General features: G+C 42.4%; 1 protein-coding gene across 1 annotated transcript in view; it reads right to left on the bottom strand.

Moving 5' to 3' along the window:
• LOC106587561 (leucine-rich repeat-containing protein 49) overlaps window positions 1-15,217 on the bottom strand; it is a 59,088-nt gene extending 43,871 nt beyond the window's left edge. Inside the window, exons 1-8 of the mRNA XM_014176066.2 lie at window positions 14,947-15,217; window positions 14,013-14,081; window positions 13,768-13,843; window positions 13,445-13,678; window positions 13,166-13,274; window positions 12,178-12,381; window positions 10,966-11,032; window positions 7,241-7,384 (exon numbers count right to left, since the gene is read on the bottom strand). Coding sequence (XP_014031541.1) covers window positions 7,241-7,384; window positions 10,966-11,032; window positions 12,178-12,381; window positions 13,166-13,274; window positions 13,445-13,678; window positions 13,768-13,843; window positions 14,013-14,081; window positions 14,947-15,012 — 969 coding nt within the window. The 5' untranslated portion in view covers window positions 15,013-15,217. The remainder of the gene's footprint in view (window positions 1-7,240; window positions 7,385-10,965; window positions 11,033-12,177; window positions 12,382-13,165; window positions 13,275-13,444; window positions 13,679-13,767; window positions 13,844-14,012; window positions 14,082-14,946) is intronic.
• Window positions 15,218-16,784: the final 1,567 nt, after the last annotated feature.

The raw sequence follows: 16,784 nt of genomic DNA, 5'->3' as shown, positions 1-16,784 counted from the left end.
ACTTGCTCCCTACCTGACAAATAGAACTTTACCCAGCCTAGAGGGATACTGCTTAACCCCAGTGCCTCCAGTTTGGAGATTAGGAGACAGTGGTTAACTGTATGTCAAGCAGTACCATTCCACATAGATTTCCCTCATCAATCTCTTTTCAGATGAAGTCAGTCAAGTAAAGTAGACATGAATCAGTGGAGTATGTTCTTCTAAAACCTGACTTAAAATTATGCATTAGACTGTTTGTTGACATATTCATACATTTCCTCATGTGCAACTCTCTCCAGGATATTTGGTGTTACACTAAGGATAGATACAGGCTTATAATTCATAGGGTCAGACTTTATCCCCTTCTTATACAAAGATGCTTGTTCAAGAGAGAGATTAACGATATGCATAATACAAGGGGCAATTTGCTCAGCAGAATCTCTAAGAAACCTTGCAGGAATATTATCCAGGACTGTGGCTTTGGAGCATTTAAGCTCTGCTAGTATACTGGCTATTTTGTCTGTTGCTACCTTTGCAAAAGAAAAAGAGTTTGGCTGATTCCCTAACTCAGAATAATACTTATTGACTTGGTCGTTTCCATACAAACTGGTGGGCAGCCTGCTAACCAGCTTGCCGGCAACAGAAGTAAAAAAAAAAGAGTTGAATTAATTTGCATCTTCTGCTTTTTCATATACCATCTCCTCCCTCATGTTCAGTCCAATACTGTTAAGCTTGTTTTTGGTAGTACTACTACAGCCTAGGTCCTTAAATGATTTCCAAAGCTTTTTAGGGTAATTTTTGTTCACAATGATTTTATCAGCAAACTAACCCCTCTTAGCTTCGTCCATCCTGCTCTGTGTGTGCTTCATTTCTGTGACGCTTATATAGGACAGAATCAGGTTGCTCTTGAGAGTTCTTAAATTTCTTAAAGGCCTTATTCCTAGCTTGGATAGATTATAGAATCTCATGATTAAACCAAGGGCTAGATCTCTGCTTTACTCTGACCCGTCTAATGGGAGCCATCACATTCACCATATCAAGGAATCTACATTTAAAGGCTTCCCAGGCACTGTCTACCCCTACACTATCCAGCACAGGTGACCAGTCAATTTTACCCACTTGCTCCCTAAACATTTCAACACAGTATTTTTTGAGTCCTCTGATTCTAACAGTTTTGTGACACTTAAATATATCTTTAAAAACCATCCTTGTGCAAAATGTAATAAAATGATCACTGATTCCATAGACTATTACTCCACTCTGCAATATTTTGGATTTATCAGAGACCAATATTAAGTCAATCGTACTTTGCACTGCCTCACATACCCTGGTGGGATCTTTTATCATTTGGGTCAGAGCAAGTGATCTACAGAAGTGCATAAATACATTGTGGGTTGGTCTATTCTTTTTGCAGACATCAGTATTGAAATCCCCTAACGCAATGATTTCCTTCACCATCACTAGTAGAAGCCCAACAGCTAAATGTCGGACTAGCTGCCTGCAATCAGAACACTGAACCAAATCCAAGGGCACAGTTTAGAAAAAAGAGAACATGAATAGTGCATGTGTCACAGCCTAATCTGTTTCACCTGTCCTCGTTATTGTCTCCACCCCCTCCAGGTGTCGCTTATTTTCCCCAGTGTATTTATCCCTGTGTTTCCTGTCTCTCTGAGCCAGTTCGTCTTGTATGTTTCCAAGTCAACCAGCGGTTTTCCCGGTCTCCTGCTTTTTCTATTCCTCACGGTTTTGACCCTTACCTGTTTCTGGACTTTGTGCCTGACTATTCTGCCTGCCTTGACCACGAGCCTGTCTACCACTCTGTACCTCCTGGACTCTGATCTGGTTTTGACCTTTTTGCCTGTCCACGACCATTCTCTTGCCTACCCCTTTGGATTAATAAACATTGTAAGACTCCAACCATCTGCCTCCTGTGTCTGCATTGTGCCTTGATAGCATGTTAGATTCAAATGTGTGCCTGGTTCAATAAACAGACAAAACTAGTACTGACCACACCAATAAAATAGATAGGGATGGATTCTTGATCTGGATTTACTACAAAATGTATAATATACTGTAAATAATATACAGTACTATAATATACAGTACTGAATTAGTCATAGAATAATTTGTCCAGTATGTTAAGGCAGCTGAGTGCTCATACATCAATATTACTTATGAATAGCTCATGCTGTAAGCAGATGACCCAGACAGTAAAGTACATTAGAAACCCATGAGATAGACACTGCGTTAACATCCAAAGAAACATCAAAGTCACAATAATAAAGGACAGACATCAACATGCCTTAAATTCTCATTCCACTCTGCTACCACATATGAAGGGCAAAGCTTTCATGGGGTCCGATTGACTTAAACATTAATATAATTCAAACAAAAATCTGATACTCATATTCCTTTTGTTTACGTTATGTTCATACCCCCTGGGCTCTAAGGCTCAAAATCATTATCAAAATGCATATTTTCCCTTGGAAAAAGATTAATGGCAAATGCAGGAGAAGGCTTCTAAAGCTGTAGCAAATGAGGATGAAACAAAACAAACTAAACAGGGCCAGGCACAGAATAGAACAAACCTCCCCCCATCCTTGCTCCCCCTGTCCCCCGTATGGCCTCCTGTTGCTGCACCATCCTGCTCAGCTACGGTGCTGACTTTTTCCACATTTTGTTACGTTACAGCTTTATTCTAAAATTGATTAAATCATTTTTTCCCCCTCATCAATCTACACACAATACCCCATAATGAAAAAAAATCTAAAAACCGGTTTTTAGATTTTTTTGTGGGACCTTATATAGACAGGTGTGTGCCTTTCCAAATAATGTCCAATCAATTAACTTTACCACAGGTGGACTCCAGTCAAGTTGTAGAAACATCTCAAGGATCAATGGAAACAGGATGCACCTGAGCTGAATTTCGAGTCTCATAGCAAAGGGTCTGAATACCAACGTAAATAAGGTATTTCTGTTATTTATTTTTACAAAATGTGCAAACATTTCTAAAAACCTGTTTTCGCTTTTTCATTATGGGGTATTGTGTGTAGAATGATGAGGATTTGTATTTATTTAATCCCTTTTAGAATAAGGCTGTTAGGTAACAAAATGTGGAAAAAGTCAAGGGGTCTGAATACTTTCCAAATACACTGTATGTGCATGTCAGTGGCAGTGTGCAATGGGTTACAAAATAAAGCCATAGCCTACTTTAGGCATAAACAAAAGAAGGCTAGTGTATGCATACAGTACGGTCAACCCACCACACCACTCAGTGACTTAGTTAGGGGGACTTTAATGGTGGGCTGCTCGAACACAATTACTGTATAAACAACTAAGGAGATGAGGAGTGCATTCACTTCATGCCGTTCAGGCACCGTTACACAACACTTTTAATGTGCTGTCTTCTACAGTTTATCAGAGTACACCCAATATGTTCTCCCTGTTGATTATGTTTATTATGCATTTTGGTTGAACCAAAATATTACATTTAACAACATTTTTATGAAATTGGAAACAATTAAATATATATGTGAAATTAAATGAAACAATAATATATGTTGATGATCATGCTAACAATACCCTAATATATTCAATATGCTGTAAACTACTGTCTTTTAGCAGTTTCTCTCAATTCCATATAATCAACCTAATAACTATGACAGCCCTCACTATTGTCATTTGTTGCCCTAATTGCACTGTTTGTCTACATAACCTGGTTCAAGCATTCATGACATTACCCTGAAGAAGGCACAGTGACGCCGAAACCTTGGTGTTTTACCCAATAAATTACTAGGACTTTATACATATGGTGTGTGCTTTGTTTTTATAGCTTACTGTCTCTGACACTAACAGTATTACAGGGATGCTGCCTCTGCAGGGGTGCTGTTGCCATAATTAGGATTATGGCTATGTCTGATTGGAGAAGTCGTGAAATAATTAAATCAATCACTGCATAAATAATAATGAGCGAGACAGGTGCGAGGAAGGCTGTAATCTCTGCCATTTGCAACACTGCTTTTATAGGAACATTTCTCTACTGCTACTTGAGTACACACATTAACAGTACTGTCTGCTGCTGCATCCCCATAGTGACAGGAACGCTCTGCTCTTGAAATAAACACATTAGATGACTGTGCACTCCCACAGTGTCACATAGTAGGCTTTGAGGAGAACGCTGCAATGAATCCTTATAACATCCATTTCTGCATGCTGAAAAAATGCAATTCATACCACAGTATGAGCACAGTCTACCACACATACACCTGCTTCCCAGACTGAATATTCACCCCTGCTTCTCCGTCAGTGTAACAGCACTTCCAGCTCTGACTGTGGCTGAGTCTAAATTTAGACACAGAGTCTTAGACAGAGTGATGTCATCACTGGGCTGATTTGGTGCATAAAAAAAGCTCACTGTCTGTCCACCGCTATCTATCTCATCTTCTAACAGCAGGGTCCCAGAGACTAGGAGGTGTGTCTGAACCTGGTGTCAGTCTCTCTCCTGCGTGTCCTGGGCTTCACCTCTACAGCTCAGCTCCACCCCAGCTATGCTGACAGCTGACAGCTTGCGTGTGTTTGATTTTCTCACACACTGAGGAGCTCCCCTACAACCATTACTGTGCCAACACAGCCTCTCATAACCACTGTCTCTGCTGCACGCAACAACACTCTACAAAGAGAAGCGCCAACAAACACGTGTGTGTGTGTGTGTGTGTGTGTGTGTGTGTGCGTGTGATCCTTAGTAAGTGCTACTGGTGACCTGGTCATTCAATGGCTGAGGTTGTTTAAGTTACTTGTCTTTTAGAGAGTGCATACAATATACAGACTAAAACCATACAGAACAGTATCTCACCCATTCATCACAAACAGAGTGATACTCTGTTACCATCATCTCCAAACTGTTCCATTTTAGGTGTCATTTAGGATGGTTTTCTAGGGTAAACAAACCTTTCAGACATGTACCATATGTAGCACAGTACCCAAAGGGTTATACATACAGAATGTCTAATATACTGGCCTTCCATGTAACTGAGCCCAATGTTTAAGCGTAGGTTTAAACTTGTTTGGAAAAGTGCACTTCAATGTATTTGTTTTTCCCTTCAAGTCCTTTCCAAAAATCCACTATATTCCTCTCTAGAATGAAAAGGAAAACCTTTTAAGACACCTGAAAGTATGTGTTTAGTTTGTGCCTGCAATCCGAATAATGAAAGAGCCTTGTGCTGAAGGGTAGAATTTTTTCTCCACCCTCCCGTAAGGCCAATAAAACATTATATCCGATTATTAAAAGTGGAAGTAATTTCATCAAAACTTCTAAGTGGGTAAACAGGAGCTGTAGTTGATGAGATGCGACATTTCTGGTTTTTTTCAAAAAAAATTCCAGCCTGGTCACGTGATACAAGTCAGGATTAGACGTCCATCCATGTCTGAGGACGTCGGGAGTTGACAAAGAAACTGGCCACTAGAGGCAACCGTGAGCGATGTCACCTTTGGTTTTGCTAGGGCGTTGTGGACAGGGATGGCAGACGGGAGTACAAAAGGAGGTTGCATGTTCGAATCCAGTGATAGAAACCTCATCCCAAACTTTTTAACTCGCCACCCCCCCCCCCTCCCTCCAGCATTGGGGAACATCCCCAATTCTATACATGCAATTCTATACATTTTGCCATGTCTAATCTGTATTTGTGATATTTAACTGACAAAAAAATTACAACAATATCCATGGGTTAAAAAATCTAAATAAAAGAATGTTAGCTGACATGGGCTGGTTGATCTGGACATTTCTGACAAGTTATAAATATCTCTCTAAGGTATACAATGACTGACATGACAAGAGGAACTGATGATGCACTACCCTATTTCGAAATGGCACCTTGTGCATTCTACTATTATAACTTTCAAGAGTAAATTTAAAGCCGGACAGAGTTCCTTAAAAAAAATGTATATATATTCTTGATCCCCGGGGGACGAGCCCCACAGTTTGGAGTTAATGCCTAACCTTAAGATTTCGGAGTTAATGCCTAAACTTAACCTTAAACACTTTCAAATTTGACGTTTGGAACAACTTCTAAATTTGACGTTTGAGAAACATGCATGAACGTCTAATTCTGCCGTGAGAGCATGTTGAATTTTCCAGCATACCAAGTGAGGGAAGGGTTTGGAGATGTCAGATTTGCATACAAATGAAGGACCTGTTTAGGCCTGTTTGTGCTCCTCTGTTGATCAGAAATACTATACTATAGAAACGTAGGGGGGAGGGAATTTCTGTTTCAAAAATATCCTATTTCACTTCCACTGGAGTCAGCATGAGGAGGGGTTAATGAGCTAGCTATTTCCCCTTGGTAACCACCGTAGATGACAGGAGGACAAGTATGCTACTTCACTTTGTGTTTTTTCTTGGTGAGACATGAAACAGAAAAACTTCTAAATGTGATACCAAGACAAACATCAAAATAAGGAAAACATGTAAAGGCTTGTGCCAGCAGCGGAGGATGATAACAAGATGAAAGAAGAATCTGCAGCTAACATCATCATCTAAGAAGAAAATGATAATCTCGTCTACACATGTCAATGCATGAGTAGGTAGGGGGACCGACACTGGCAACACCTTGGGGACGGTCAGAGGTTTGATACACAGCAAGAAGCTAGCTTAAGCCGTCAGCTGTATGCCAATGAGTGTGTGTATATCAAACCACGACATTTGGATGTGTGCATCTGTTAAAATTGTCAGCATTAGCAACACAGCAGCATACTGTTCTTGCACAGTATATTGCAGAGTGGGGGGAACCTTCCTCAACCATTACTGTGATGATAGAAGGGCCAAGCTGTTTGCGATCTTAGCACAGATCTGAATCAGTACAGGCCTGAGCCATTACATCTGCACAGTGCATTAGTGTGAGCCCAAAGGATTAGACACGATCCAGCTGCTTCAGTTCAGAACAGCCAGGGCTCTGCTCTACCATCAGTCAGTCAGTAGCCCCCTCAGTATGTCATGCCTGCAGTCCCTCGACCAACCCCAGCCTGTGGCCCCTCAGATCCCAAAACCCAGCAGCTCTCAGTATGTATGCTCTTTTGTGTGCATGTACTGACATGTATGTGTAACTGATAGATGTGCGCGCACACACACGTTAATGTTTTTAAATATATGTAAAATGTAAAGTATTTTGTCTGTAATGTATTTTTCCAAGTAAGACTAGCTGTCGCCATTGGCGTCGGCTAATGGGGATCCTTATGAAATAAAATCCGCTCCTCTCCTCTCCCTCACCACAGTGGAGATGCAGTTGCGTCTCAGGTTGATCTCGGTCAGTGAGTCCAGGCCCTGCAGGTTGTCCACCCTGGAGATGCAGTTCCCTGCCAGGTTCAACACGCGCAGCTCAGACAGGTGGGAGAGATTCTCTATCTGGGAGATCTGAAGGCATAGGGAAACACAGACAGAAACATCAGTGTGGCTCAGTTGGTAGACCATGGTGTTTGCAACGCCAGGGTTGTGGGTTCGTTTCCCACGGGGGACCAGTATGGAGAAGAAAAAAAAGTATGCATTCACTACTGTAAGTCGCTCTGGATAAGAGCGTCTGCTAAATGACTAAAATGTAAAAATGTGTGATAAACTGCTGAATTGTTCTCTTAAGTCATTATGAATGAAAGGCACACCATCAGGGGCTTGACTTGAGGCTGTGCTGTTTTAAATACATTAGGGAGGTGATAGGGGCCATAAGAGTGATTTTCAGTGTTGAGAAGATGCTCTGTGTTGTTTAAATCAAATGATGAGACATGCCAGTTCTGTTTGTTGTGCAAAATAAAACTCTTGAGTACAGCGGAGTAGAGCAGACACCTGTGTACCCTGATTTACTAGCCTAAGGCCATTCCATATTCTCTGCTAAAAACAGCCCAAAATAAATTATACCTTCAAATGAGTTGGAGATAACTTATTTGAATTTTGAACATACAATGTTACTATCCAATTCAACTCTTACAATCACTCCTTTCATTTCTGACCCACATTATCATAATTTCGATGCCAAAACAAAGTCAGTATTATCTTTGAACCATGAGTCCAAAAGGCATCCAGAATCCAAAAGGGTCAGTAGTAGTGAAATGTGGCCTTGGCCTCATATTGGTTGAGGGGGAACTGTAGGGCCTCCTGTCAAAATGAAACTAACTACTTCAGGACCCAGGGGATTCCCCGGTTGCTGTCTGTCTGTCAGTCTGAGTGTGAGGCTGTGAGGTGTGTGCCACTCAGTCCTGTGTCCTCTCCATTTCAGGAAGAGGCCAAGTTTGCGTCCCAAATGGCACCCTATTCCCTATGTACGGGCTCTGGTCAAAAGTAGTGCACTATATAGGGAATAGGATGCCATTTGGGACATGGCCCAGAACTACAGTAACTACCACTGAGGGGCCGGCTTTGGGGGTTCCCTTTCCCTTGATGATGATACACTGCATGTTACTCCAGGGGTCAAAGGTTGAAAGGCTCCTGCAGTGAGCTTGATGCAAGTAGACATGAATCAAGACAGACTGAGTATGGTTGTTAGCTTAGGGCAGAATCTTTAAATGAACAGTGAACATCATTTAAAGGACAGAAGCTGCATAGAGCTTTGGAGCTCTGGCTAAAAGGGCCTCTGCTTTTCCCTTCCATTTAGGGGAGGGAGGGGGATGACAGCCAGCTCTCCACATCTAAAGCCCTTCCATGAGTGATACTGAGGCACACTCTTCTCTCTGACTCTCCTCTTTCATAGCTTGACCAGACAGTGCTGTCATAGCCTAAGCACTCTAAGGCCAGTGTAACAGTGCTATGTCATAGCTATCTATTTGTACAGTAAGTTGTCCAGCTGCCAGTAGTGAGTAGCAGTTATGGAGTTCTGACAATAGGCCCAGGTGTATTAAGTCCTCCAAATGCCTCTCATAATACTGTTGTTGTTGGACAGAGACCAGAGAGACAGGCAAGGGTCGTTGAGATTGAAACAACTTTTGTTATGACTGCTGACAAATACAACAGAGTGAGGTAATGTTCCACTCCAACTGAGGCTTCCCAGTAGTGTTCTCTTTGATTCACAGTTCCACCATGGCTCCAATGAAAAGCATTCTCTCTGTCTCAAGTCCACTTTAACACAAGTCAGCACATGGCTAAACCAATCTCAGCCCTGGCTGGGACTGGGACATCATCCTCTGCAAAGCTAAGAAAGCCAGAGGGTCCACTCCACACTGGCTGTATCTTTCACTGAACAGTAATTTTACATCTCTCGTCAGGGCAGATTAGATCATCTCATCTGAAAATATTTAACTGGGTTGTGTTACAGATAACTGTAGAACTGCTTTCTGTTGGGGTGGATCACGCATCCAAAATATGTTACAGTGTTTCCCTGCTCATTTTACAGAGGAGGAACATGAGAGGTCAGGGCACTGTTGAAGTCTTAATGTCCTATAGGGAGATTTGCTCTGCAAGCAGGGTCACAACTGTCCTTTATATGTCTTAAAATAAAAAAGGCAAAGTGCATTGTAAGTTTCAAATAATTTCATAATTTAGTTAAATATTGTCTGTTTGATGAATGATTTTGAATTTCTAATGTAATTCATTGTAGACATCATATACCGGTACTCCTTGCATTCCTGATACAATAAATGTAGTGCCATTCAAAAAATCTCAAGGGATAAAAAATGTAGCCTTGTCCTCATTGAATAGCAGCCGTTATAGCTAGTGTCAACTAGATACAGAGGATCCTATTGTGAGCACAATCCATCACTCAACCAATGGAAGGAAAGGTTATTTAACAATATGATGTCAGCCTCTAACTCCAGGACCTGGCCAATGGGGTTGAATGTCCTTCCTTCGCAGAGAGGATATTCCTCTTGAACATTTCCAACAAACTGGAAATACGACAACTTCCTATCCCCAGAGCACATCTCCCTTCTGGGTAAAATGAGAGGCCAGGCAGGGGTGACTTGAAATTAGGGCAGAAATGATCCCTTGTTTGTGGTCATACATAGGTGACTTAAACACTGCTGTGCTTTAGGAAGTACAAATGTGGTAAGAGGAAGACACAGTATGTTCGTGGTCAGAAGTCACTGGAAAACAACGGCTGCTGGGTAGATTAACAGAAACCAATGTTTAATTGGGAATGAGAGTATGAGACACATGAAAAAGAGCAGCCGGAGTCAGAGAGAGGAGTCTCACAGGGACTCTGGGTTGACTTTCACTGGAGCAATGTGGGTGATATACTGGCAGCACATTTCAAACAACCAGCACTGCGGACAGATTACTTTTCAATCCTATCCTCTTTTTACAGACACTGGCAAAATCCTGATTTGACACCAGTATTACTGTGATCCCCTCTCTTCACAGGCTTTTAATATGTTGTGACAGCAGCCAGATCATACTGTGGGCCTATCTAAGGAGAAAAGCTCATCAAAATCGGCCTTCGCTCAACTTACCATTCACACTAAAATGAGTTGTAGAACAGCTTTATCAGGTTTTCCTTCATTGTAAAAGGTACAGAGATAGCCTTGCCTGTTAGAGAAATTACAGTAATTGAAGAAGAACTGTAAGGTAACTCAGAGCAGGACTGGGATGTGTGGGAGTAAGCTCCTAAATATGTTTTCATTTGGTGGGAAAATAAAAGAAAGGTAAAGTACTCTAGTAACGATGGCTGAGAGAGCACTGAGTTTCAACTAAAAGTACAAATATAACTCACTGCCTTCACACGACTGAATATAGAATGTACTCAAAAGCCTCACAACAGGAACTAATGCGTTTGCTTTCCTGAAGTCAAGCCTGCTTGAGCTTAACAGTAGGGGCCCAGAGTCAGTGACGTAGTAACCAACCGGCAGTATGGGGGAGGTGGTAGTGCCTCTCTGCTCTTGCTGAACCTCACAGCTAGATATCACAGTCCCCCACTGGTCACAGTATTGCAAACAACATTACAGACAATAAATGCATGTGGGTGTATATTTGGAGGGGAAAAAAGTTATCATTTTCTAAGGTTTGAAACATGGTACCTTATTGCCATGCAAGTCCAGAACATCTAGTTTAGTCAGGTTATCCAGACTGCATATCCTCTGGATTCTGTAAAACATTAAACAGACAATAATATTAACATCATCCTCTCTGGTATTCTATACAAGATATCTCTCCTATAACACAATGTTACTATGACAAAGAGCTGGTATCCCATCTGCTAACTGAATGGTTACCAGGCACAAGGAAATGGGATTGATTGTCAAAGAGCGGTAGGAATTTATTTTCTACTGATGGGAAGTTGACTGTTTTCCACTGTCCTGTCATCCAGGATTGTCTATACAGACCAAACTGTAACTTAGGGAAGTTAGAATTTCCAAGGGACTGTAACCTATTAGAAACCTAAATCTGTGGTATGCTTTGCTTGAAAGGTACCGCAGACTGTTCTGAAAGTGGGTTCTAAAAAGACAAATGTCAGGTTTTACAGACTCTGGAACAAAACCAGACCTCAGCAATGGGATCCCGGAGGCATTTGCCATGATTTGTGCCTTTAATCTTCCTCCCTCCTGACCTTTAGTTTTAAAGTAAGGTGATGTTAGATGTAAGATTCACAAAGAGAGCAGTGGTATGGTTTTGTACAGAAATTGGGCACCTGCAGGAAAGTACTTTTCAATGGAGTTTGATATATAGGCTAGCTGTGCTGTGGCGGTCATACAGTATCACTTAATCCAAAAAGCAGGATGTGCATATCCCTACGGTAACATCTTTATAAATGTAAAGAAAAATCCCACCAAAAAAAGACAGCATAAAAAGTTTTTCATTTGAGCCGGCCGACACAGGGAGACCCATGGGGTGGAGCAGAATTGGCCCAGCATCGTCCGGGTTAGGGGGAGGGTTTGGCCGACACGGTAGCCAGGTGTACGGTGTTTCCTCCGACATATTGGTGTGGCTGGCTTCCGGGTTAAGAAGGCATTGTGTCAAGAAGCAGCGCGGCTTGGTTGGGTTGTGTTTCGGAGGACGCACGGCTCTCAACCTTCGCCTCTCCCGAGTCTGTATGGGAGTTGCAGCGATGAGACAAGACTGTAACTACCAATTGGACACCACGAAATTGGGGAGAAACGGGGGTAAAAGTAATTTAAAAAAAAGTTTTTTCATCTGTCCTTGAAACCATGCACTGTAAGTAAAAGCACCAAAATGAGTGGGAGCTCCTATCCTATTGTTCTGTTTGTATGCTTGAGAAACGTAACACAAACCTGTTCTTGCCCAGCATAAGCACTCTGAGAGAGGCCAGGGCTGAGATGCCAGACATCTGGGAGATGTGGTTGTCATACAGGTCTAGGAAGGCCAGGTGCCGCAGACGAGACAGATTGTGGATGTGCGTGATGAGGTTGTGCTGAAAGTTAAGCAGCCGCAGCCTACCCATGCCCTCCAGCAGGGGACACTCCTCCAGACCACGCCTGACGCACAAAACAAAAAGGCATTGTCAACAACACCACTCTGTGAGAGGATGACCCTGTATTATCTTGTTATGATGCAGAGGAGAGGGGGCTCACAGTAAAAAAGTACAAGCCACCTGATACCACACTGTCTGCCTTCCAACACTGGCACGCAGGGTTCAGGAGATCTCATTATTCTAAGTGGAAGAGGCTATATATATGGTTTATTGTTGACTAGTCTCTGCCGAGTCCCCAACAAACGAATGATCCGGTTTTCAGGGGAATTGGAAAGAGAGCCTGTGACGGGACTTCCCGCTTTTGGACGTTAACAAAGCCATGTTCAGTTGCCAAACTTCTCGAACGTTGCAGATAGAAATGCCATGAATAGAGCCGATGTGATTCCTTATTCTACATATCCGAGATGCAAGTTTGATCTACATAGCCTATTTCTATCTGGAATATTCCAAAACGTTCAATCCTGCTGAAGGTGCCCGGCGACAGTCCATCTTAACTCCTCCTCCAAATTTACTGGATTGTTTGAACAGTGCAGAAGAGAACTTCCCCAGACAGTTTTTTCTTCTTCTCATCAAGACCAGTATGTAGAGGATCTAGTTTCAGGCGTTTCTTTTACGCCTGCAAAGTTGACATGCACTGTCAGAGAGCAGGATAATCTTTATAAGGGACTTTGCTGAGCCCTACTGGTGAGTGCAAGCAATTACAAACTTGGCATTCCATTGCATGACAGTGTATTGAGAAGCTCAACATAGACCACTGAACAAACAAAGCCATGAGTGTTTTAGCCTACCTGTCCAAATCTAGTCGCTCAGGACTCAAAGCACAGTCATCATGGGAACGAAAGGCAATTGGAAAACTAGAGGGAGAATTCTCACTCAATGATATGGCATCCCCTGGTCCTGTTACAAAGACACATTTGTTCAGAAATGCATCAGGTTTTACATGTCCAGAAGTGTTTACCTTGAGCACAGAGCAGAATGTTCCATTAGACTGACTTTGATCCATGAAAAAAAGCAGAGGGTCTGGCATTGCTGAAGAGAGGGCGAGGATCCTGAGTGCAGCCACTCACCAGTTGGCAGGCTGAGGGGTGAGGTACTGTGGGAGTAGATGGCCCCTGCACTGTGGGTTGCTCTCCTAGGCTTCACTCTGTGTGGCTGTGGCCCCAGGTCACCAGTCAGCCCACTGGGTAGAGCAGCAGCAGGGGGTAGGAGGGGATGCTCAGGGCCCATAAACTCACTGACAAACGCCAGCACAGGGGTGTGGAGAGGCCTGCCGCCGCCACTGTCTGCATTCAGCCTGCTGTCTGGAGAGAAAAGTAAATGGTGAGACAGAGAAGACGGGGACAGGTAAGAGACTGTCACGGTGTCTTGCAACTTAGTCAGGTAGTAGTACCTTGTCTTGGTGGATTAATTTTCATGGTGTCCATGTTTATCCCGTTTGTAAAGTCTTTAGACCATCGGACGTCCAGCTGTCAAATAAAACATTTAATGAATTAGAAATATATAATTATAATATTTAAAGGGTACTCAAGACATAATGTCATGCTTTCCATGTTAATGCATTGTCTCATTAAAATAGTATAATTTGGGGAATGGGGACACTCCTCACTGTGGATCTATCTAGGAAGGCAAACTCACTGGTCTCTGAACATTTCTCTCTGGTATTTGAGAGTTCACTGCTGTAAAGTGCAGTTTATAGCTGTTGACCTGTGGGGAATGACAGAAAAAGATGAGGCAACTTAAGACTGGCAATTGTAACAATAGAGGAACAACAACTAAGCTAAGAACACTTGATAATATTCATGCATTTGTGGAGCAACAACATGCAACCCAGCCACTGTAAAGTCAGCTAGGCTCCCTGCCTGTGCCATTAAACCCCTACAACTCATCCAGAACGCCGCAGCCCGTCTGGTGTTCAACCTTCCCAAGTTCTCTCACGTCACCCCGCTCCTCCGCTCTCTCCACTGGCTTCCAGTTGAAGCTCGCATCCGCTACAAGACCATGGTGATTGCCTACGGAGCTGTGAAGGGAACGGCACCTCCATACCTTCAGGCTCTGATCAGGCCCTACACCCAAACAAGGGCACTGCGTTCATCCACCTCTGGCCTGCTGGCCCCCCTACCTCTGAGGAAGCACAGTTCCCGCTCAGCCCAGTCAAAACTGTTCGCTGCTCTGGCACCCCAATGGTGGAACAAGCTCCCTCACGACGCCAGGACAGTGGAGTCAATCATCACCTTCCGGAGACACCTGAAACCCCACCTCTTTAAGGAATACCTAGGATAGGATAAAGTAATCCTTCTAACCCCCCCCTTAAAAGATTTAGATGCACTATTGTAAAGTGGTTGTTCCACTGGATATCATAAGGTGAATGCACCAATTTGTAAGTCGCTCTGGATAAGAGCGTCTGCTAAATGACTTAAATGTAAATGTAGATAGATAGCAATCTTGCTTATTTATATGACTGTTACAGAGTTGCATTAGCTTTCTGGACAAGCTAGCTAGCATGCTATCTCTTGCCTAATAAAGACAGAGAGGAAGTAAAGATGATTTATTGTGGACACATCGTTCTTACCGTGGGAGAAAGACACCTTCCTGTAATGGCTGTATTGTTGTTGGTCTGTTGTCTTTGTGGTCGCATTTTTGCTAGTGTTGCAACGTTGCTAGTCAGCTTGCTATAATGTGGCTAACTAACCCGTTTTGTTGTTTAACGTCAATGTTAATTATTTTAAAATGTATTGTTGTGAACTGATGCTACAATGTAAAAATGGCTCATCATGTCACTGACATAGCACGAACTGCCCTGGCAACGCCCATCGTTTCTATGGAAACGACAACACTTCTACCTTGATTACACCACATCCTGTCTCAATATAAGTAATCCCGCCAACAACCCTAAAAATGAAAGTTTCCGCTTGTAGAATTACCGGTAGAATATGAATAGAATGGAATAGATTATTATTGTTCATTTGGTTCGGACTGAAAATCCAACTTCAGCCTAATCGACTTTTTAGATGTCTTCTGCTCTGCATTCCACTATAACTGTTATCCCCTGAGCTAAAGCCTAGGTATGAGGTTAACGTTACCTGTTATCAAGTCTCAGGCAAGGTTATCACCTTCTCCGCAATGACCCCAGTTTATAGGGATCACTGACCAAATCTGGGTCACGCCACCAATTTTACAAGAATGTGTTAGCCTGCTGAGCTAAACCCTAGGTCTCCGTTTTCAGGCAAGGTTAGGCTATCACGCACCTAACCGCCTCCATTATTCATTTGTATGAGCAATACAAGTAAGAAAGTAATCCAAAGACAGATTTAAGAGCCATGTCCTCTTACACTATTATTGATGCATTCATAAACACTTTTTTAAAGAAAAAACTCTCCACCGGTGACCCTCTCACTGTTATGAAGCTTTAGTTACACTGTCTCAGCTGGAAAATATAAGAGCTAGGAAAGAACTCTCACTCAGACTCATCAAAGCACATCCCACTCACATGCTCATCACAAGGATATATTCATAAAACTGACACATTTGTGGGAGATGATGTTGTAATCTTATGTGACAAGCAGATAATGGAATGCTCTGTATAAATGACAGTTCTTCCACAATTGACCTAGCTACTTCTGTTGTGACACAATGTCACTTTTGTAATAATTGTTTTACCACATACACAAAAAATAATGGTCTGTATACTTCAGAGATAATTGTCCCACATCAAAGCATATAATTATGGTTCTGCAGTCAACCCCTTCTGCAGGCATTTTATAAGGGCATGATGAAGTGGATTGTATGAATGTGATATATATCTCACTATTGCCAATAAAAAACATGCCGCTAAGACACAGGGATCAATGTAAATTGTCTGTCATTATGTATTATGCATGGGGACTTGGCCAGTCAGAGCACTCTGGGGTACAGCGGTCTATAAATAGCTTGTCTGACTCAGAATGAGGGAGTGATGTGGAGCAGAAGTAAAATGCTGCACTCATCTGTAAATCGAAAAACATAAGATCTAGCATCCTTTAGGGAGTAATAGAATCCTGAATAAAACAAAAGAAAGAAACATTGTATTTTTGGTCGACAATAAAACTAAGCAATCCCTTCAATATCAGTAGTGAGTTACTGAGCACAGGCATTTACAGACTGCGAACAATTGAGATTTTCTGTCAAAGAAAGTTGCTGGAGTCTGGCCCCACAGAGTCAGTTTGTTCCACATACAGTAATAGCTGACATACATGTATGCATGGATGAGAAACACACACCTTCTGACAGTCACCTAGGACAGACTCACAAAGGATTCTCTATTATCACCAGGGCATGTATATTTACAAAGACATACATGAATATTTTCCTTCAACTTTACTCCAAACGTCTTTCAATCAAGGCAGGATTGCCCAATCATGTATCAGATGA

This window comes from Salmo salar, chromosome ssa26, assembly GCF_905237065.1.
Source record: "Salmo salar chromosome ssa26, Ssal_v3.1, whole genome shotgun sequence".
In the NCBI taxonomy this organism is placed as follows: Eukaryota; Metazoa; Chordata; class Actinopteri; order Salmoniformes; family Salmonidae; genus Salmo; species Salmo salar.
The sequence above is the reverse complement of the archived record's forward strand: the minus strand, read 5'-3'. Positions and strand labels throughout refer to the sequence as shown.